At 38.9% G+C, this 22250-nt stretch overlaps 1 protein-coding gene across 1 annotated transcript in view; it reads right to left on the minus strand.

The window, feature by feature from the left end:
* LOC140735536 (heparan sulfate glucosamine 3-O-sulfotransferase 3B1-like) overlaps window positions 1-9064 on the minus strand; it is a 204033-nt gene extending 194969 nt beyond the window's left edge. The window contains exon 1 of the mRNA XM_073060724.1: window positions 8283-9064. Coding sequence (XP_072916825.1) covers window positions 8283-8746 — 464 coding nt within the window. The 5' untranslated portion in view covers window positions 8747-9064. The remainder of the gene's footprint in view (window positions 1-8282) is intronic.
* Window positions 9065-22250: the final 13186 nt, after the last annotated feature.

Raw genomic sequence — 22250 nt, forward strand, 5'->3', positions numbered from 1 at the left:
CCCTTAGGTTTAAGTTCAATTATCTTGCACATTCTTTTCTGTACACTTTGGTTAAGTTCATGTGCTCTGCACATGTTGGTGATGTGTGTAGTACAGCAATGCTCAGCTACGGCAAGGGAAATGTCAAGAGGCTCGTGTTATTTGGGAAAAAAAAGTCCGGATAGATGGCATTCATCACATTATCACTCCCCTTGATAAACTTGCCAATTGAAAGGGATGGTACATGCTCTTCACATCAGCACAAAAGAACATTATTTAAAAATCTACGTCAAACGAGCCTTAGAACTGTTTCAATAGAAAAATAAAGCACTGATGATTGCAATGATCACATGGCTAAAACATCCCAGGCTTATGGATCGAAAAGCTGACTGGATATCTGTTCTCACAGGAAGACTGAAAGTGCTTATGTATTTTTTTAATGTTTCAGTTTATAAAGAGGACCAACAAAATTGAACACACCAGTTGCCTGGTGTGGAGTTGAATCATATGTCAACAATTTGTGGCAGGTTTTGATCCAGTAAAACTTCCCTAAGCACTCCACAGTGGCATTATCAGACAAAAGCCAACATAGCAGACTAAATCAGTATGGTAGGTTTTAGGAAATGCCTTAATAGGGACAAAAAAGCTGTGCAGCTTTAGAAAAATAACTTCTCGGCTTCAAACTTGATCTCTGAAAGCATAGCTGCCAGTGGCCGAGCAGGAGGCCAGCGCGAGGAAGGCGGAGATAAAGATCAAACATAATTAACTCAAAAGCAATAGCTAAAGTTTCAACTGGGATTTTACCTCAAATTTTAAATAGAACAACTTATGGAGGAATAAAATCCATCTTCTGAAAACTATGCCCCATATTTGTTTGTTTTCTCTCTGAGCCAGAGGGCTACTCATTCCGCTCCTGGGCCAAAGTGTGATGTGTGCTTATCCCTGACCGTGGATCCAATTCCTAGCTTCAGTAAACAGATCCAATGTGTCCAGCTTCTCTCCTACTATTCCAAATCCAGAGGCTACTGATCTCAAATCCCTAGTCCCTGGACATGAACCCAAAGTCTCAGGCTCCTGATCTCCCCTTGGCTTCTGGGCATGGATCCCCACTACACAGTCCTCCAGTAACAATATATCGATCTTGATTCCCCCAAATCCTGATCATGGATCCCAACTCCCCCAGCTCCTGGATATGGCTCCTAAGCTCCTGTAGATAAATCTCAATTCTACTGGTCCCAGGACATGGATCCCAACTGCCTAAACTACTGCCTTTAATCCCAATTCTCCTAGATTACTGGACACTGATCTCAACCCCTGGAACAAATCACAATTTCTCCTTATCCAAGACATGGACCCTATCATCTTCCTCAACCTGGACATGGCCCCAACTCCCCTGCCTCTGAATATGGATTCCATCTCCGACTGCTCACTTGGGCATAGTCTCAATCCCTTCTCGTGTATCGTCTCTTTAATCTGCTTCCTAATATTCAACTATTCCACATTTGTTCTCCTCAGACTCAAATCCTCAGGGATTCTACTTTGCCATCCTTGCTGAATCACATCTGAAAAATTGCTCAACAGTTATTGGCAGTGGACTGAATAAACCAATGGCTTAGGAACTCCTGTTTAACATTGTATTGACAGGTAATAGTAATGACTGATGATGTTAACAAACCAAACTGTACTTTCAGACACTCAACCTTTTTCATCAGCTCTGACTTTAAGCTTTCTGCTTTCGAGCCAGCAGTACATTTCACTCAATCTATACTGGAACCCAGGAGAAATAACTACATGGTATCATTAGTCCCATCAATCCATCAATAATGCAAGCATTTAAATCTATAATAAGCCTTGAAGAAAGCTCTGCATTAAGAGGAATTGACTCATAAATTATAATATTGGTTTCTCAATATTGTGTTTCAACCAAAAAAAGGTTTATCTTTTATACGACTCCTCTAGCTCAACAGTAACTGCAAAACTCCACTCTCAATTCTGCTGTGTTCCATTTCTTCCGTTTTATTTTAAAATGTCAGTATGAGTTATTGTTCTTAATTTAAAATTACTTAATACAAATGATCTGATTTTTCTGAACATTAAATTGCTCTTTAACATTAATTCCATTGTTCAATATTTAAATTATTGCAAAATTTCACTTTTATCACACAAGAGGGACTGAATTATCAGCAGCCAAAGTATCATATTGTCTGCTATTGTTACGTTTAATATAAAGATCATGAAAAAATATAGAATTCCATTAGCTCAAATAAATAAGCGTCGACAACTCAAATCACTTCAACCACCCAAGTGACTGATAGCGGTAATTGCATAAAGCTCAAGAACTGGTGTTCTGACCATGGCAACATGCCATCAAGAAAAGCAACTTTCATTCATGTACAAAAAAAAACATATGACTACCGAATAGGGCATTGATCCAACACATTCACTCTCTTTCTCTCCCCACAGGTGCTGCCTGATCTGCTGATTATTTCCCACCGATTTAATTTCATGCCTCCAGTTGAAACGGAAGGGGCTACATTTAGCTAAAGAATGAAAGTATTAATTTTGCAAAGTGAACAAGAATTTAGAGTAGTCATTCGGCCTCTGAACGCTGGAAGTTTTGATAAGCTATGGGATATACATTTTGGGAATACCAAGAGCTGGTATGATCAACTTTTCTGTTTGGGTAAGACTTTCATGACCCTAACTATAATACACCCTTCCTAAGTGTCACCAGAACACCAACTGTTGGGTTTATTCCTTCAAGATTTGGAATCTTATACATTGTGTATTATAAAATAAGTAATGCCTTAAGATTTCAATTCACCAAGTGATAAAATATTACACTAGAACTAAGTTTTTGTACTGTACATCTAGGGTCCACTTTCAATTTTGTTTTGTCTCTGTCATATGATGCTAATGCTCAACAGATGCTTAAAAGACATTGAGCAAACAGCAGTTCATCAAGTGCCTGCCAACTGACCATGACAAGTCATCAAAGCTCCATTCAACCCTGTGTTCACATCATGTATCTGCAGGCAGACTCTCCTGCCAACCATTTCAGGATGCTGAGGCAAAGGCAGTGAGATCCAATCAGCAAGCTCGGAAAGCTTAATCCTCACTCTTGCTCCATCAGATGCTCTTTTAATGTTCTGTTTAGAAAAAGACAATTTTACAACTGGGAGAATACACCAAGCCTTGTCCTTCCCTATTCTGTGACTGGCCACTAGGGGGTGCATGGAAGCGCAATGATATCCTCAATTCTTTTTCATCTATACAAAAGGATTCAAGCACTGACCCAACATAAGGAATAACACCTATACCTCCCACTGACAATGCTCTCATCTTAGGAATTTACAACGTTGTACAGCTTTTATTCCCATTTTGCAACTTGTATAAGCAATAATATTCAAATTATTCATATAAAAAATCATTTTGTCCTCCAATTGCACTAAATATGAAAAGACAATGTTAATTCTCTGCACTTCTTAGTATGCAATAATGTTTAAAACACTGCACAGTGTGACCAAAGGAAAAACTTTTCAGTCAATATCAACTACCGGTATTCTGTTTATATCAACATCTAACTATTAAAGACTCAGTGACAGAAATCACATTGCAAATCCCTTGATGAAAATCTCTGCATTTAATCGTACTACAGCAGTTTATGTTAAACTACACTGATACAAAATGTCAAAAATTATAATGCTTGATGAATCTTTCAAGATTCCAAATCCCTTAAAAGTAAATCTTATGAATATTACAGTGGTAAAGCTGTTAAGATACATTTCTGTCAATCCCTGACTTTTTAATTTGTAAGGATGCCAAAAACAAGTTATAACAAATTCAATTATGTCAAAAGTTCTCCTCACAACCCTTCAGCCTTCTGAGGCACATTTTGTCTGCCTGTACAATTCCAGCTGGACACAAATAATGAAGAGAGGGAAAGAGGTCACTTAAAAGAACCATTTAAATATGGTGCATTTAAACAATAACTGCATCATCTTGTGTAAAGAAATGATCAAAACAGATAATTTGGTGGTAACTAAATGTATGCTAAAAGAGGGTTGGTATGGTATAAATGTTTCCAGACTATAAATTGTTGAAATTGGAAGTTATTTCCCTGTGATATATTATACTTCAATAAGGTTTTGACAGCATTGTTTTATGATAAAGTACCTTACATGGTAAGGGACAAAGTTTTGCAACATTAAGGACTTTTTTAAAGAAGTCAATGAGAAATAAATTTGGCAACTCTTGGTACAAATCATCATTTTCTTTTTAATCAAGACTTTACCATCAGATTCTAAAGGAAATAATTTAGTACTTTGCTTTCATTCAATCTCTCTGATTACCTTTCTTAAATGTTCTTAATCTATTAAATACCCTATTTCAGCACATGAGCATGAAAGGCTGGTTCTCCATAACATACCTTTAAGTTAGGAAATCAGCGCAGTAACAAAGATGACAAGCAAATTAGTTATATTATGTTGCTTAGACTTTCTACAGTACAAACTTTCACCTTAGTGCATATCACAGAGGTTTCAAGGATAAATTATCATGATCTTTTATATTTCCTGAAAGATAACATTATTATTTTAAAATATGTTTTTAATTGTGTCTACGAGAATACCACTATTATTAGCTGGGTAATAGACATAGGCCAAATTTATGTATATTTTCAATCATTTTTTAAACACTGAATTTGGAAAACACATGGAGGTCACAACTTTGTGATTTTGTTGAAAGATGTGAGTTTTGCCACTTGCAGTAGGAAAATTAAATAGGAATATCACTGGTATATTTGATAAGTAATTGATATCAGAGGAACTGAAATGTGATCATTTTATATAGACATAAAAAGCCTAGGCTGTAATGGAGTGGAATACCCATACTTTTCCTTTTAAATCAAAATGCCTGTGATTAGGCAGGACTACTTATTCTCCCAGGCTCACACTAACCCTTTGGGCAATTAATTTTCATTGTCAATTTGAAAATATAGTACTGACATTTTGACAGTGGATAATGAGGACAGGTTTCTGCTTTTCCCCAAAATAAATGGATTTTATTGGAAATCATATCTGAATGATTAGTAACTCTAGAATCTCATACAATTTGCTCATCTTATTGCAGTTTGTTTAGTTTTAAAGTACTTAAATACAGGGAAAATACTTCAAATCTAAAATAACTGTAAACTGTAATAACATGTCTTAAAAAGACTTACTGTGGATACTTCAAAACAATACAGTGGATTCTGGACAGTTGGGACACATCAGGACCAGTACATCTTGGCCCAATTAAACGGCTGCCCCTATTAACTGAAGTTTCATGAAAATATTTTAAAAGTTATAAAGAAGACAAATTGAGTAACAAATTATGTATTTAAAGGAAATACAGAACAAATTAAAACACTACCAATGCTACTACAATGCTATAAAACTGTATATTAGTTCCAAATAGTTTTTGACTGAGGAATTCATCCATGTCGCATTCTTTTGACTGTAAGTGAACAAAATCAGTGCTGACATCTAGTGCAGATAACAGATTGGCTTTATACAATGCTGTCAATGATTGCATCTGCCAAATCTTCATTTTCATTGTAATATTCAAGATGATTGTTGATACTTTCAAATTCTTTATAGTTTCTTACTTGTTGACGTAACAAAATCGCTTCATTTTTATTCTCGACTGTTTCTGGCATCTCCAAACCTGAGAGCTTGAAACTGCAGTGAGCAAAACAGTTCTGAGTTGTCTCACTGCTTATTTCTCACCAACAATCAGTGACAAAAATCGTAGTTTTTTTTAAAAACACAGACACACGCAACTGATGTTATTTTAAAACTGTTCACCCAAAGCACGATGTGCTTAACAGCCACACAAGTGCACATGAGCAAAGGTAGTTAGAATCTGTTCAGCAACAGCTCCTGCCCCAATTAAACAGCATAGTATCCCAAATAAACAAAGGAGTCCTGGCTATTTTCTTGATTAGTTTTTGTTCTTTAAGAGTTGTCCCAAGTAGCAGCAGCCCCAGTTAACCGATGACCCAATTATCTGGAATCCACTGTACATGATATCAAATTTGCACATTACAAGCTAGCACAGGGAAAAATATAGAGTACAAGGCAAAAAAAAGATAAATATATCTTCTGGAAATCACAAGATGCATGCTAAAGTATTGTTGTATTTCTCTTACTTTAATAATATCTAATACATATCAAGCATTCTGTCTCCTAGAAATAACTGCCAATCTTGCAGGTAATATTCCAAACAATGTGCCACAGTTCTCAACTTACCATATATGGCACATATAGTACACCACCATACATACTGTGCAAATGAAGGCCTCTGGCTACCTACAAGGCCAGCCACATCATAAATACAAGCTTTCAATGTGAAAATATTAGCTCGTAGTAACAAATACAATGACTTCAAGTTTGTTACATAACATAATTAATACAAACACTTGAGCATTTCTCGGACCACTCATGACTTTGTGTTAATTTTTCTGTATGATTTTAATTTGCAGTCTTTCTAAAATGAGATATTGTTCTCCACATTAAAAATGAATTTGCAATGTCCTGGCCAAGTTTGTTTGCTGCAAATTGGATGATGATTCAGTAAACTGAAAATTCTCCCTAATGTAGCTTAATCATGCTTAAAATTTGAATTGTTCCATGATAAGTCAGACCTTTAGTGTAATACTCTCTAAACCACTGTCTCTAATATGACAAGGCTTGCAATGGTACTTTTGCCAATTCTGGAATATCTGTCTAACACAGAAACTAGCTTTGCATGATTACAGGCAGCAGGCTATATGTAAAACAAACTAAGAGAATCCAAGGCACCAGCAACACTCTTTGCTAGTTTGGTATAGGAAAAAAATTATCTGAACTTGCATTCAGTGACACAGTTTCCATCTCCACAGAGTTGCGGTCTATTGAATCTCACTGATGTGGAGCTAGGTATGCCAACGACCATACTCATATGAGATATTGAACCTCAGAATTTTTTCTTATTTATGTGGCTGTGTATTGACTGGATAGGTTCATTCTTCAACCCCATAAAATACTTGTTACACCTATTATGTGTGTGATATACCCTAAATAGTAGCTGGGTGGATTCTGCTTCTGTGCATCATTGTCTAAAGTTTGATTGCTGGGTGAGGTTGTTCCATTACACAGATTTTTAAAAGTTAGCATTCTCTTGCAAAACCCCTTTTATCTCTTCCTTATTGTTGAAAGCAGCTGCCTCCCGTTAACAATGTAGATTCTCAAGAGGTCACACAGCATTCTAAACTGAAATACAATCTCCAATACTGTAACTGAGTCAACAATTGGAATATAATAGCTATAATTACAACGTTCACCTTGTTAAACCTCAGAGATGGGTCACTAACTAATGAATTCTTACTTTGAGAATAAAATGCAATGCTGTGCAGGCTGAGCCTGATCAGTCCAGAGAAGATTGATTTTTATTTGGAGCTACAAGGTAGATCCAATTATAATGTGTGTATATGCCACTCAGAATGTCAATGATCAGGTTGGTCTAGTTGTCTTATTTTTATATAGAAGAAACAGTAAATAATTCTATTTAAAATGGAATAGGTTGGTATTCATCTTAATAATACAGCCCCAAATTAAGAATCCATCTGTAGCAAAATAGCTTGGCAAAATAAATTTTATATTTCTTAACTCCAAAAGGATTACTCTGTGTGTTTGTGTGTATGATTTCCCAAGACCTAACTATTCAGTGTTCTTAAATTTTGTTTCCAAATAATGTCACATTTGTGCCTAAAATAGACAAAGCAGAAAGTAGGAACTTAATATTCAGCAAGCAGCGTGTCACAATTTCTATCATCCTTGAGTTTGAAATAAATTTAAATTCTCCCTTTCAACTTTGTTCTGGATAAGGATTGGTACTCTGACAATGAAATAGATGTCACATTCAGCAGACATTTTTTTCTATACTGGCGCAAACCTCTACAGAAGAAAAAAAATGGATTTCTCAATTTATTGTAATAACATGTTTCAGAGCACCCAAATATAATTATGAATAAATAAGGTCCTTACACATTAATACAATGGCTTGGCAAAATGTTATATTTCATTACAATCGTGGGCGCTACTAGTTTGCTATGATTGTTCCTGTAAATTAAAACATGCATTGTTTTGCGAATATTTAATTCTTGGATCTTTTGAACTTCACTATTCGTCTTTAACTTCAATCAATAATAGCACTGAAAGGGAAAGGGAAGATCTGTGTTTAAATGAGTGTGCTTGGTGAGGTGCTGCTCGCTGATTCAGTACCTGTACCAGTCTAGTCCCCTCTCGTAGTTTCTGTCGAAGAAATGCGGCTCGGCTCCCACAGCTCTGACATCCGGATGAATTCTCAGAAACTCTAGTAGAGCCCTTGTGCCCCCTTTCTTCACCCCGATTATCACGGCCTGGGGAAACTTTTTACTCCCAAAATTGTTAAAGACAGAGATATTCCAGCGCCCCGCGGCGGCTTCCTCCTCCAGCGGAGCGGGGTAGGGAGAGCGATCGGGCGGCTCCCTGCTCTGGTATCGCCCCAAGTCAGCGGCTGCGACCAGCGGGCTGGCCGCCCGGCGCTGGGAAGACACAGGGATGGGGCTCGGCATGGTGTCGCAGCAGCCCGTCAGACAGTAGATAAAATAGGTGAAGACTATGATCATGGTAAGAAGAAGCGGCGCCTTCGTCTGAGCCTTGAGAGAAGCGAGGTGAACACAGGCACTCCAGTTACCACATCCCATGAGTCGGTTTCCTACTCTGTAGTACGGGGGAAAACTTTGGAAACATGCTTTTCAACTGAATTTAAATTCATGCAGAATTAGAAACAAAACGCCCTTCAAAACTTGCTCACAGTCTCACTCGTGCATATCGCTGGGACCTTGCAAACTGTCCAAGTTACGAGTCCTTTCCCCAAGCCTCATTTATACTTCAGAGTGGTCTTGGAGAGATTTTGATCCAAGACCCCCCATCTCCCTCTCTCGCGCTCTCACTCTCCTCCACGCCGGTGATTTTGCCTCACAATTTACAACCTGCCTGATTCCAACATGATGAACATTTTAACTCGCTGTAACTTCAGTGAGCATAGATCCTCCCCCCTAGCCTGGCCATTGGGCGATATTCAAATAGCCTTGAAACATATTCAAATCCTTACAAAAAAAAAGCGCGCTGGCACCTGCTAAACCGAAATGATGCACCCTCGGCAGAGCATGTGAAGAATAGCAATTGCAAAACCAGAAAACGCGCGGAATATTTTAAATATATATCTGCATTTACTCTTTTCGGTGGCCAATATTCCCGCGTTAACATTGATCTTGAGCTGCGGTTTGGGGGACTGCTTTCTGAGTTAGCGCATTCCAGATACCCAACTCTTGCAAGTTCAGTTTCATTGACCTCAACGCCAGTTGTGCGACATAGAAAACACCAGACGAATGTTTCTCGGCCAGCGATTGAGCCGGATTAAAACTGGGGGGAATTTCAGTGTAAACCAGTCCGATATAAACTGGCTATATCCTTCCCTCTCATAAAGATTCCATTTATCTCTTCGCAGTAAAAATTCTCTCTCCTATTTCAAACTGACTTTACTTCTCTGGGTCACTTGATGCCCTTTGGTTCCTCTTCCTAGTTTGCCCCTGAGAGGTTGAGGATAACCTGCTCCCAACACAGTTTGCCCCCTGGCTGCCAAGGCTCAGGAGGGAAAGGTAGACTGCTCTGAAGGTGGGGCAAGGCCACCAGGTGGCTAATTGCGAAGCTGTACTCTCCTTCTGTTCTTCATTCTCTCCTTGTAGGCCTGGGGTTGTCAATACCATCCCAAGAGCTCCTTCTTTACCTTGGGTAATCATGCACCATGGTGTCTCAGGTGTTGCCTGGGATGTTATAATTTTCCATGAAGGCTTTTAGAAAAGTCTTGAAACTTCTGCTTGCTTGCTAATTGGTTACAGAGCTTGAATAATGTTGGAGTTGGATTGTTTACCTCATATATTTCACATACTTCAATGAAAATAAACCCCACTTAACCCAGTCCCAAGTATCTTCCCTCCACCCACAATTTACAGGGCTCTGATTCATTTTGTATGAAGTCCCAATATCTCTCCTGCTCTTATTATTTTTGGGGTATGGAACTCTTTGAACCCCACCCACACCAAGTTCCAATTCATCTAGAAAGACAATAGTTACAGGGGGGTATAAGAATGAGAAGAGGCGAAACACAGCAGCAAAGTTTCAGGAAGAGGCAGGGAGTGAAGAGAAATGAAACGGCTCTCAGAGGAAACCCTTAATAATCGAGGGGATAGAGGAAAGCATTCTCTTACTGGAATTTCAGTGAGGACCCTCACTGACTTCTGCCTTCTGACCCGATTATAAATGCATCCTCAAAGTAGGGCAAGAACAATTTTGCCTGTGTAAAGATCTCCCGCCGGGCTGTAGCTAGAGGTACTTGTACAATTTTGCAAGTTTCTATACTTTGTTGTACTAATGAAGCCATGTATTCAAAGAGAACCAGCTAATTTCAGCCCCCCTTCCTAACAGCAGCAAGAGAAGCATCGTCTTGGCTTTGCAAGGGTTAAAAATTTCCCAATTACACGGGATGCCACTAAGTTTATGCACGTTAATTTGTGGTGTGTGAATATGGGTAGAACATAATGCATTTCAGTGCTTTGCATTCTGACACCAGCTATGATACTTACATTACTGCAGTACCCTTCCAGTCCAATTGCACTGGAAATACAACAACTAACCAAAGAGAGACAACTGGTAACAATGGCTGTCAAATGGCAATGTGTCTCACAATCAATGCATACAGTAAAAGTCTTTCTGCCACATAAATTCTGATAGAGCACATCATTGATCTGATTGAACAAAGTTTTCACCTCCTGCTGTGCTTTGAAGGAGCCATTCAGTATCAGCATAGTGGATGCCAGTGCATCAGGTGGGTTGCATCATGATGCATGAACTTGCCATCAGAAAGGGACAACTTCTCTCATCTTGCTCTTGGGCTTCAGGGTGATTTGTTTCCTCTGGGTTCTGAGTTGATGAATGAGCCCCATGTGCGATCTGGAGTGTTTTGTAGCATCTGGATTCCACTGTTGGCACTTAACAGTCACATACTCCCTTCACGGAGAGGGGAAATGTTTATTGCCTTTCAGTGCTTATCCTGATGTTTGTCTATGGCCAGTAAGTTGTTTTCTTTTTTCAAGGAAGCTTCACAGACATTCTTGAAAACAGTTTTCTATGCCTGGCCTTAATCAGGTTTGGAGAGGAGTGCTTGATCTAGGAGTCTGGTTTGAGGCATGTGGACAACGAGGGTCACTAACCATGAGTGGAGCCATGAGGCTGCTGGTTTTGGCCTGGGAGAGGACTGTGATATTGGTTCAATAATGCTGTGTGTGGAGTTTGTGTAAGGGCCGTTGCTGGTACCTCTCCAGTGTTTTGAGATTTCTGCTGTAGTTAGCAGAGATCACTGATGTACCACGGACCACAGGCTTGAATGACAATTGATATCTTGGCTTTCAAAGGTACTTCATTCAGGAGATTAAAGGTTGAGTTGATACAACAGAGGCAGAAATGGGTTCTGAAGTTCTACCCTCATTGAGAAGTGGTTCTTAAGAATCAGATTCACCAGGGCTCTCCATCGATCTTGATTGCTGCAGACAGTGTTTTGCAAATGGGCAGGCAGTGAAGGACCGTTGTCTTCCGGATATTTAGTTTAAGATTTGTCCCCTTTTATTGCCTAATTATAGTGGAATTCAGGCTTCAAGTGTGCATCAATATGTGCATTGTCTCTGTGCTAACTGTAACTCAGTAACTGAGGGTCAACTCATCTTGGTTCTGAAATGGAATCAACAAAGGATGAATAGTTCTAGCTCTGTAGATTAGCTCTATTCCAGAAAGGAGTGTTGGAGATGAGGTGGTGTATTAGAGTGAAGGTACACACAAAATTTTGTCAGCGATTCAGGAACAGCTTCTTTCCCTCTGCCATCTGATTTTTGATTGGACATTGAACCCATGAACACTACCTTACCATTTTTAAAATTTCTATTTCTGCACTCCTTAGTTAACTTAACTATTATATATATACACACTATAATTCACAGTTTTTTTCTCTGTTATTATGTATTGCATTGTACTGCTGCCACAAAGTCAACAAATTTCATGACATTTGCAGTGAAATTAAACTTAATTCTGATTCTGAAATGCCCAGAGAAAATGCCACTCACTGGATTTTTTTTGTTTTTCACACCATTACCTGTAAACTCTAGTGACTGTTGCACATGGAAATCCTAGGCGATCAGCAGTTTTTGAGATACTCAAACCACCCCCTCTGGCACCAACAATTATTCCATGGTCAAAGTCACTTAGATCACATTTCTTCCCCATTCTGATGTTTGGTCTGAACAACAACTGAACCTCTTGACCATGTTTGCATGCTTTTATGCATTGAGTTTCTGCCACATGATTGGCTGATTAGATATTTGCATTAACAAGCCAGTATACAGATGTACCTAATAAAGTGGCCACTGAGTGCTTTTACAAAATAAGGAACTGGTCATTCCTTCTCTCAGAGAGTAGTGACTTTTGGGAATTCTCTGTCCTTGAGGGTGGTGGACTCCAGATCATCAGATTATTTAAGTAAGGGCTATGAGGAACTGACATGGACGAGGAGTTGAGGCCAGCATAGATTAGCTGTGATCATGTTAAATGTAGAGACAGATTTGAATGGCCTGGTAGCTTACTCCTGTTCCTATTTTCTTGTGTTCTTGTAGATTTAATTTTTTTCCTCATAAGGTATAGAATTTGACAGATATCTTTTAAGTAAGTCGAACCTTTTAACTTCTAATCATCTGTCATAGAACTTATTTAATCAAAGTGAACTGAATTTGAAGCAATTATACACATTTCCAGAGCAGAACGAAATGAAGCTTAAAACAGAAATTTAGATAAAGCCTCACTCTCCATACATGATTGAACACTAATTTCCAGTCTGTTGTTACAATCGCACAGCAAATGTACCACATATTACTGCCTCTGTGTATTATTATTGCATGCATGACCGTGCCTTTATGATATTATTTATTAATTGCCTTCAATGTTCCACTTCTACAGGATTCAATGAATTCCAGCAAGGCAGGAATTTCAGTGAGACTCTGAAACCCTGCCAATGGGTTCATTGACCAGAAAAGGAGAAATTATTAGGATTCAATCTTCCCAACTCTTAAACCTCATCATTATTTATGTTGTAACATACTACATTCATGTCAGGGCGATGAAGATGATATTAGTATAATTTTGTCTTTCACACACATACGCTCTGGAAAGATTACTTTTGTGATAGCTACCAATGTCTGAAGAGGAAGTGTGGTACTGAGTTATATTCCACCATATTTCTATGTGAAGAACCTGGATGTGCACTGTATGATAACATAAGAAGATACGAAGAGGGAGCAGGAGTGGGCCATCTGGTCTGTTGGGCCTGCTCCGCCATTCAATAAGATCATGGCTGATCTGACCATGGACTCATCTCCACCTATCCGTCTTTTCCCCATAACCCTTAATTCCCCTACTATGCAAAAATCTATCCAACCTTGTCTTAAATATATTTACTGAGGTAGCCTCCACTACTTCACTGGGCAGAGAATTCCACAGATTCACCACCCTCTGGGAAAAGCTGTTCCTCCTCATCTCTGTCTTAAATCTACTCCCCCAAATCTTGAGGCTATGTCCCCTAGTTCTAGTCTCACCTACCAGTGGGAACAACTTTCCTGTCTCTATCTATCAATTCCTTTCATAATGTCATACATTTCTATAAGATCTCCTCTCATTCTTCTGAATTACAGTGAGTATAGTCCTAGGCTATGCATAGTGTGCGATATTCTTTGTTTAAAAATATTCCTATGATGTTTAACATATTTTGTCACAATGTAAAGCAATAAGGAAGGGAAATCAGGGAGGATATTGCCCAAACACTAAGATTGTATACATAATTGTTTCATATACGTGTGTGTACAGTCAGATATGCAATCAGATCAATGTGAATTGATAAATCTGATGGCCTGAGGAGAAAATATATTCTGGAGCCTGTTGGCCCTGCCCTTAATGCTTCGGTACTGTTTGCCAGACAGAAGCAGCTGAAACAGTTTGTGGTTGGGGTGGCTGGAGTCCCTAACAATCCCCCAGGCCATTTTTACGCACCTGCTGCTGTAAATGTCCTGAAAAGAGGAAATTTCAGATCCACAGATGCAAAATCATATGGCCCATATCTCTTTAAGCTCTGCCCCTACATGTAACTATCCAAATACTTCTTATGTGATATTATTGTACCTGCCTTAACCACTTCCTCTGTCAGGAAGACGTGGTTTTATTTACAACTGCAGCTTCATTTATGCACCAAACAAAATGAAATCCACACTTTATTTTTATAATTATGGGAGAGACACAGAAAATCATTATGCAAACATCAAAGTCCACTTCTCCTTTCAGCATTTTAATATTTACAGTATTCTTAGTATTTTAGTTCCTTTTTTTGATGAACAACTTTATCAACAAAGCTCTTCGCAAGTGTTATTTCTAATGTATCATTTGACTCCTACAGAGCATTTCAGGCTTTTCTCTCCATACTTAGAATGAATCCATTGCTCACGTTTATCTCAGCTGTCTTGTGGATCAAATAGAAGTGAGTTGCTCCTCCTAGTTTAATTCCAACTGGGGTCAGACTGATGTTCTTGGTATTTCGGCAATCATCCTTTAGGAGTGGTTAGACTTGAACAATAGTTACAGTGGATTTTTAACAGACCATGATTTATCTTCGGGCAAAAAGTCTGCAAAAGTCAATACATTCAGGTGGAAGACCTCATAGAACCAACAAGTCACAAAGTGATACTTCTTTTGGGAGTCCCCACTGCAGTTTTCCCAAGTAGTGACCTGTTTTGGGGGCACTGAGAGGAGTTAAGATATTTTCTCAAAAGGTTCAAGGACCTAAAAGCAACTTCAGTACATCATTTTCACACAGCTATGAGTATTAAAGGAAAGATCAGAGATTCTTGTGGTTCTTTTCATTTCCTTAGGTCAGATCACGATTCACTTATGATTGCGAGGAACAAACACATAAAAAAACTGCTGAGCAAAGGAACGTGCACATTGTCCTGTTTCCTGCACATTCCACTCAAATTTAATCACTCAAATCAGTAGCTTGAGGCTACATGCACTTTGTCAGATAATCACGAGGTTCTGAAGTGAATGGACTCTCACTGTCCTCTTTCCTGCTTCAACGTATTCATGTGATATTGTTGTTAAATAACCAGCTCAATACATACATCTTGCTTACTTCATGCTGGATAATGGCAGGAAGTTCACATGAGAATCATTACATTTACCTGCTAAAATCTCCTACTCTTCTGGGCACAAACTTTAGTCCTTTATATGAACAGTCTGCATATTTTAGGATTACGCTTCATTTAAAACTATTTTTACTTGCAAAGTAAATATCTGCCCTATGTTGAGTTGGCTGATCTAAATTCAGACAGTTGTTAATGGATTTATCTCATCAAACTGTATAAAATGATGAGGGGCGCAGTTAGGATGAACGCTGATAGACTTTTTTTTCCCTGGGGTTGAGGAATCAAGAACAACAGGGCATAAGTTTAAGATGAGGGGGGGAGATGTAACAGGAATCTGAGGGTTAACTCTTTCACTCATAAAGTGGTCAGTATACAGAATGAGTTGCCAGAGTTAGTGGCTGGGGCAGGTACATTAACAATATGTAAAAGATATTTGGCGTTATGGCATCAGCACTGGACTTTGGGGCGAGAGGTCCCGAGTTCGAATCCGGCTGGCTCCCTTGCACGCTCTCCATCCGTGCTGGGTAAAGAGCTGGTGATCTCTTAAAAAAAATCTCACACAACAGAAGGCAAAGGCAAACCACTGCCACGTACATGATTTTCCAATATGTCAGAGCGTGGAGGGAAATCCAAATGTAACCTGACTACGACGAAAAGGTATATGGATTACGAAAAGGTATATGGATAACAAGGGTAAAAGTAATATGGATCAGAAACAGTCAAATGGGACCAGCTTATGGGAATCTTAGTCAGCTGTGACTAGTTGGACTCAAAGGGTGTATTTCTTTGTTGTATGACGCTAAGGTGTATAAAATCATAGATAGAGGAACTGCACACAGAATTTTTAACAGAGCTGGGGAATAAAGAACTAGAGGGTATAGGTTTAAGAAGAAATATTTAATGTAATAACAGCCAATGGTTGGTGCATATATGGAATGAATTGCCAGAGGAAGTGGTTAAGGCACGTACAATAACACTTAAAGGCATTTGGGCAGGTAGATGGATAGGAAAGGTTTAGAGCGATAATGATTTAGCTTAGGTGGGCATCTTGGTACACATGGATGAGTTGGGTTGAAGAGCTTGTTTCCATGCAGTATTATGATATGACTCCAAACCTTTGCATTTTCTGAGCCAGGCATTGTGAAGGAGACCCCGCTTCTCATTGTTAGAATTTAATATTTAATGATGGAAGTACTCAGCAGGTCAAGCTGTATCAGTGGGGAGAGAAACACAGTCAATACTTCAGATTCAAGAACCCTTCATCTGACCTCCATAAGAATGGGAGAATGATAGAGAGAACACAAGGAATGTCCATGATAGAACACAGAGCAAAGTTGTCACGGTAACAATTACACTAAGGATCAAAAATTGGACACAAAAGTAATAAAACAAATTATAGCAGAGAAGCAGAGCAACTGTTCATCTGTAGAAATGTTTAAATCAATGCTAGGTCTAGCTTCTATTTAGTCAGATGGAAAATGAGATGTTGCTCCTCAAGCTTATATTGGGATCACTGGTGCAGTGTAGGAAGTTGAAGGCAAGGAGGTCAAGTGAGAGTGTGGTAGAGGACTAAACTGACAGACAACTGGAAGCCCTGGATCAATCTTACTGATTGAATGGAACTGTTCTGCAAAACAATCATGCAATCTGCATTTTGTTACTGCAATATAAAGGAAATCTCAGCAGGAACACCAAATGCAAAACTGAATTTCTACTTCACCTGGAAGGACTATTTGAGTCATGGGCTGATGAGAATGGAGGGGGGAAAACAACAAGTGTTCAGGGTAAAAGATCTGGCAGATGGACTGAGTGGTGTTGATGGAGAAGGTGTTCAATGTAAGGACAAGTGCATTTCTGTGTCAGTGCTTGTGTCTGTGTGTGTGTGCACATGTGTAGGCTGAGCTGTGATTTGTTCCATTTTCATTGTCTGGGGATATATCATAGGGACATTTAAAAGACTCTTAGATAAGCACATGGATGAAAGAAAAATGGAAGGGTATGTGGGAGGGAATGGTTAGCTTGATCTTAAAGTAGGTTAAAAGGTTGGCATAATATCATGAACCAAAGGGCCTGTCCTGTTCTATGTCTTCAGGTGGGATACGCCAGATACATCATACTCAAGCGTGAGTCATTACCTTAGGAAGCTGAAGAGTGATAATACTCTATGCTCACCCCACTAAGGAGAGGAACTATAAAATAAAATAGGGTGCAAAACTAAATGCAGCTTCAACTGTGAGTATTATAAATATCTGCTGTGATCAGAAATTATAATGGGTTCTCTTGTTTTCCAGCTCACTTTTTTCTGTTTTAGATTTTGCCACTTGTAAACAGTATTCCATAAATTCCAAATTATAACTGAAGCAACAAGTGAATCATGTGTGGTAGTGCAGGAATGGAGGGAAGCTTAGAGGCAGAATGTGGTCATAGTAGCTTAGGATAAGTTAAGATAGACCAAGAGCTTTAGGAGCCTCAATAGAACGGGAGAAGGCAGGAGAATGGGGTTGAAAGGGAAAATAAGTCAACCATAATGGAATGGCGGAGAAGACATGATAGGCTGAATAACCTATTTCTGCTCCTTTGTTTTATTACTAAATATTGTGTATTTAATACTTCAGTAATATTAGAGTAATATTCTAAATATATTGTTTGATTTTAAGCATTCTTTATTGTTTACATAATTCATCACGGGTTATATGTAACGGTCTATGAAAGGCATACATCGTCATGCTACCATGTCATACGTCTGTGCCTCACTTAAAATAAAAACAAAACTAAGACATGCATTCCGGCCTCCATGTTTCTCTTCAATTAGTTTTAATGTTTTGGAGTGACAAAATATAATAGTGGTGAGAAGGAAGCTTTAAACGAATCTGAGACAACTTTCTACCTACTGAAGTGCAGTGCAAATGATCGTATTAAAAAAAAGTGCAGGGAGAAATGCCGAAGTGAATAAACAACACATTACATGCTTCTTTGGAAGGGACAGAGACATCTGAGTTTAACAACAAAGGCAGGAAATAGACAAATCCATGGGTCCATAAACAGTGAGTACTGGATGACAGTAATCATAAATGGGTGGCTAAGTTGGAAAGATAAATATGTTTGATTGCACAAGAGGTAACTGTATATTGTATACTGAGTGGATTGAGCAGAATTTTAAAGCAGAAGAAATAGCCAATGAAAAGCATTCAAGTTTCGCTTTGTGCATCAGGTGGAAGAGCATACAGTTTGCTTTGAAGGTTAACGACTCCAACCAGATCAGCTGAAATTAACTTTGCTGATATCGTGAAAGCAATGCAGGAACATTTAGAATCAAAACCACTGTTGATTGCAGAAGACTTTGTCTTTTTAAGCAGAATCAAAATGAAGGGAATTCCATTTCGATGGCCTGAATTGAAGAAATAGTCTGAACGTTGTCAGTTCAGTAATGAGATTAATGATGTACTGAGAGGTTATCTAGTTTGTGGAATCTTACAAGAAAGGATTCAAAAACAGCTCCTACTTGATGCACAACTTGCATTTAAGACAGCAGTTGAAATAGCTGTATCAATAAAAACTGCAGGCAGAGACACAATTGAGGTTCAGTCAGGAATGAAAGTGAGCTTGAACAAAATTGCATCAACTAAACAGAAACTGGCCTGGACAAACAGATTATGTTACTGCTGTGGCAGGGGCTCACGTCCACCAGGCCAATGTAGGTTTAAAGGCAAAACTTGTAGAAAACGTATCAAAGTAGGACTCATACGAAAGAGCATGTCAGGCAGACAAAAATAAATGGACTGTACAGAAAAATGAAAAAGATAAAAAGTCAAGTTGCAGTTTTAAAAAGAGCACAAATCTGCATGCTATTGTTGAAAAATCTTGTGAAGTGAGAGTTACACAGGACTAGATAGCCTTGAGATTTACAATGTGAAAGCTAACAATAGACAAGCAGCATGGCTTACACCAGACGTGAACAACAAATTAATTAAAATGGAATTGGACACCAGTTCAAGCAACACATGACCCTCCCCCCTCCAGCTCTGTGTCAATCACCAATCAACTTCCCAGCTCTTTACTTCATCCCTCACCCTCCCGGTTTCACCTATCACCTTATGTTTCTCTCTCCCCTCCCTCACCTTTTAAATCTACTCCTTGTCTTTTTTTTCTCCAGTCCTGCCAAAGGGTCTCGACGCGAAATGTCAAGTGTACTTTTTTCCATAGATGCTGCCTGGCCTGCTGAATTCCTCCAGCATTTTATGTGTGTTGCTTGGATTTCCAACATCTGCAGATTTTTTCTAGTTTGGACATGAGTTCAGCTGTTCCTGTCATTCCCCAATATGAGTTTGAATACTGAACTGAAGCCTACGGATACTTAACTAAGAGCTTATACTGGGGAAATGATAACCTCTGTGGGAATTACATTCATAACAGTGAAATGCCACATTGAGCCACAGGACGACCAGCATTGTGGGGTCATGAATGACTGAGAAAACTAAAACTTGATTGGAGATTCATCCACTATTTGTATGCCACATTTTCTGCAATAGAGTCAACTGAAAGTAAATTAAGAAAGGTAGTGGATGATGCCACAGGAGTGTTCAAGAATTGCGCTGGGAAAACTCAAAACGTACCAAGGGTAAAGTAGTGTTCAATGAAAATCCCACACTTAAGTTTTACAAACCTGTCCAATTCCTCATACTATCCATGAAAAAGTAGCCAGTGAGCTAGATTGCATAGAGGGTAAATACGTTCTTTCCAAGGTTGAATGGGCAATGCCAGTGGTCTAGTAGTCAAGAAGCATGGGTCCTTTAGGATCTGTAGTGATTTTAAGGTCATCATCAATGAAGAATGAAAGTAGATCTCTCTGCCCAGAGAGTAGATCCCTCTGCCCAGAATAAAGGATATCTTTGCAAATCTTTTTGGAGGAAAACACTTCTGAAAAGTGGATTTAGCTGAGTCTTACTTACAGATGGAGATGGAAGAGGAGTCCAAAGTGTTTCAACATAAACACTCACAAAGGGCTTTATACTATACTATAACAGGCTTATTTTTGGAGTAGCATCTGCACCTGCACTCTGGCAGAAAGCCACGGGCCAGGTGCTGCAAGGCTGTCCAAGCACTCAGTGCAGCCGGGATGACATCATTGTCACCGGTAAGGATGACAAGGAACATCTCCAAAATCTCAAGAAAGCATTACAAAGATTAGAAGATTGTGGGATCAGAGCATGATGCAAGAAGTATGAAATCTTTAAACCCAGCATCACCTATTGTGGCGACTCCATTAATGCATAAGAATTACATAAGTGTGCAGACAATATTCAAGCAGTGGTGTTTGCTCCAAGACTAAAGGACATATCACAGATGTGGTCCTTTTTAGAATTAATCAATTACTATAACAAGTTCCTGCCAAGCCTGGCTACTGTACTCCACCCTTTGAACACGTTACTATAAATCAGGAAGAAATGGCGATGGACAAAGCTTTCCGTGAGGTGAAAGAAATGGTGACGTCAGACAGTGTATTCACACATTATGATCCACATCATCCAATGATGCCTTGCCTTATGGTGTAGATAGGTGCAATCATGTTACATGTTTGGAGTGATGGAAGTGAACAGCCAATAGTGTTTGCACTTCATTCCCTTTCCACTGCAGAGAAAAATAACATACAAATTGACAGAGAGGCATTGAGCTAGTTTGGGATGTAAAACATTTCAACTAGTACTTGTATGGGAGAGAGTTTATCTTCTTTACTGATCATCAACCACTAGTGTCCATTTTCAATCCACAGCCTCTGCCAGCAGCAGCACAAATGCAGAGATGGGCTCTGTTTCTTGGAGGGCACAATTACAAACTCGAATTCAAGAGAATGACTAATTATGGAAATGCTGATAGATTGTCATGTTTAGTTTTGGAAAAAGAAATACCTGAAAAGTTTACAAAAGATGACACTCCTCTTGACATATTCTCCCAAATGCAAATCAAAAATCTCCCTATTGTGGCAGAGATTATCCAAAGGGAAACCAGAAGAAAAAACATTTCAGGATGTATATTGTAAACATTTCTCTGACATTAAATATACCTTAAAAATCTTTGAAATGATCTTACACAGTCTCATGCCTCCATGGCCACCCAAAGTAGCTGGAATGTTCAGCAGAAATCCCAGTTCCCCCAGTTTTACCAGTGCCAGAATAAACTTGTCCTTGACAAAAGTTGTCTTATGTGGGGATTGAGAGTCGCTGTACAATTCAAGCTGTGAATTAAAGTGTTGGAGGAGCGACATGCCAGTCATCTAGGTGTGGTCAAAATGAAAGTTTGGCTCATAGCTTTGCCTGGTGGCTTGGGATAGATCAGCAAATTGAACAGCTTGCCATGCATTGTTTGGGATGCCAACATGTCCAGAAGAAAAGTTATACAGAGTTGTCAGAACAACTTCCTGAAGTCCCAGAGTCAGCTCCTAGAACCACCATGGAGGAGACCTCAGAAACTGAGATTGTTTCAGAGCTACAAGTCTCACCTGCCAAGCAGAGTGACCTCTCTGGTCAGGAAAGGCATTATCCTACAAGAGTAAGAAATCCTCCACAGTGATTAAATCTTCAGGCCTGAATGGGAATATTTAAAATTTACTATGCTGTGGAAGTCTACAGTAAATAGTAACTGTATTATATAGCATACATTTTGTATATAATTGAGATGCATTCTATATCGAGTTGGAGATCATAATAAGCAGGAAGGAAAGTTGTTTATTTAATATTTCAGTAATATCATAAATACATTGTTTGATTATCCATTCTTTGTGTTTACATTATTCATTGCGGGTTTTATGTAAAAGTATGTGAATGGCATACGTCATCATGCAACCACATCATACATGAACCCTCACTTAAAGTAAAAAAAAAACAAAGCTAAGACTTGCATTCCCAGCTCCATGTTTCCT

The sequence above is a fragment of the Hemitrygon akajei genome, chromosome 11, assembly GCF_048418815.1.
Source record: "Hemitrygon akajei chromosome 11, sHemAka1.3, whole genome shotgun sequence".
NCBI lineage: Eukaryota > Metazoa > Chordata > Chondrichthyes > Myliobatiformes > Dasyatidae > Hemitrygon > Hemitrygon akajei.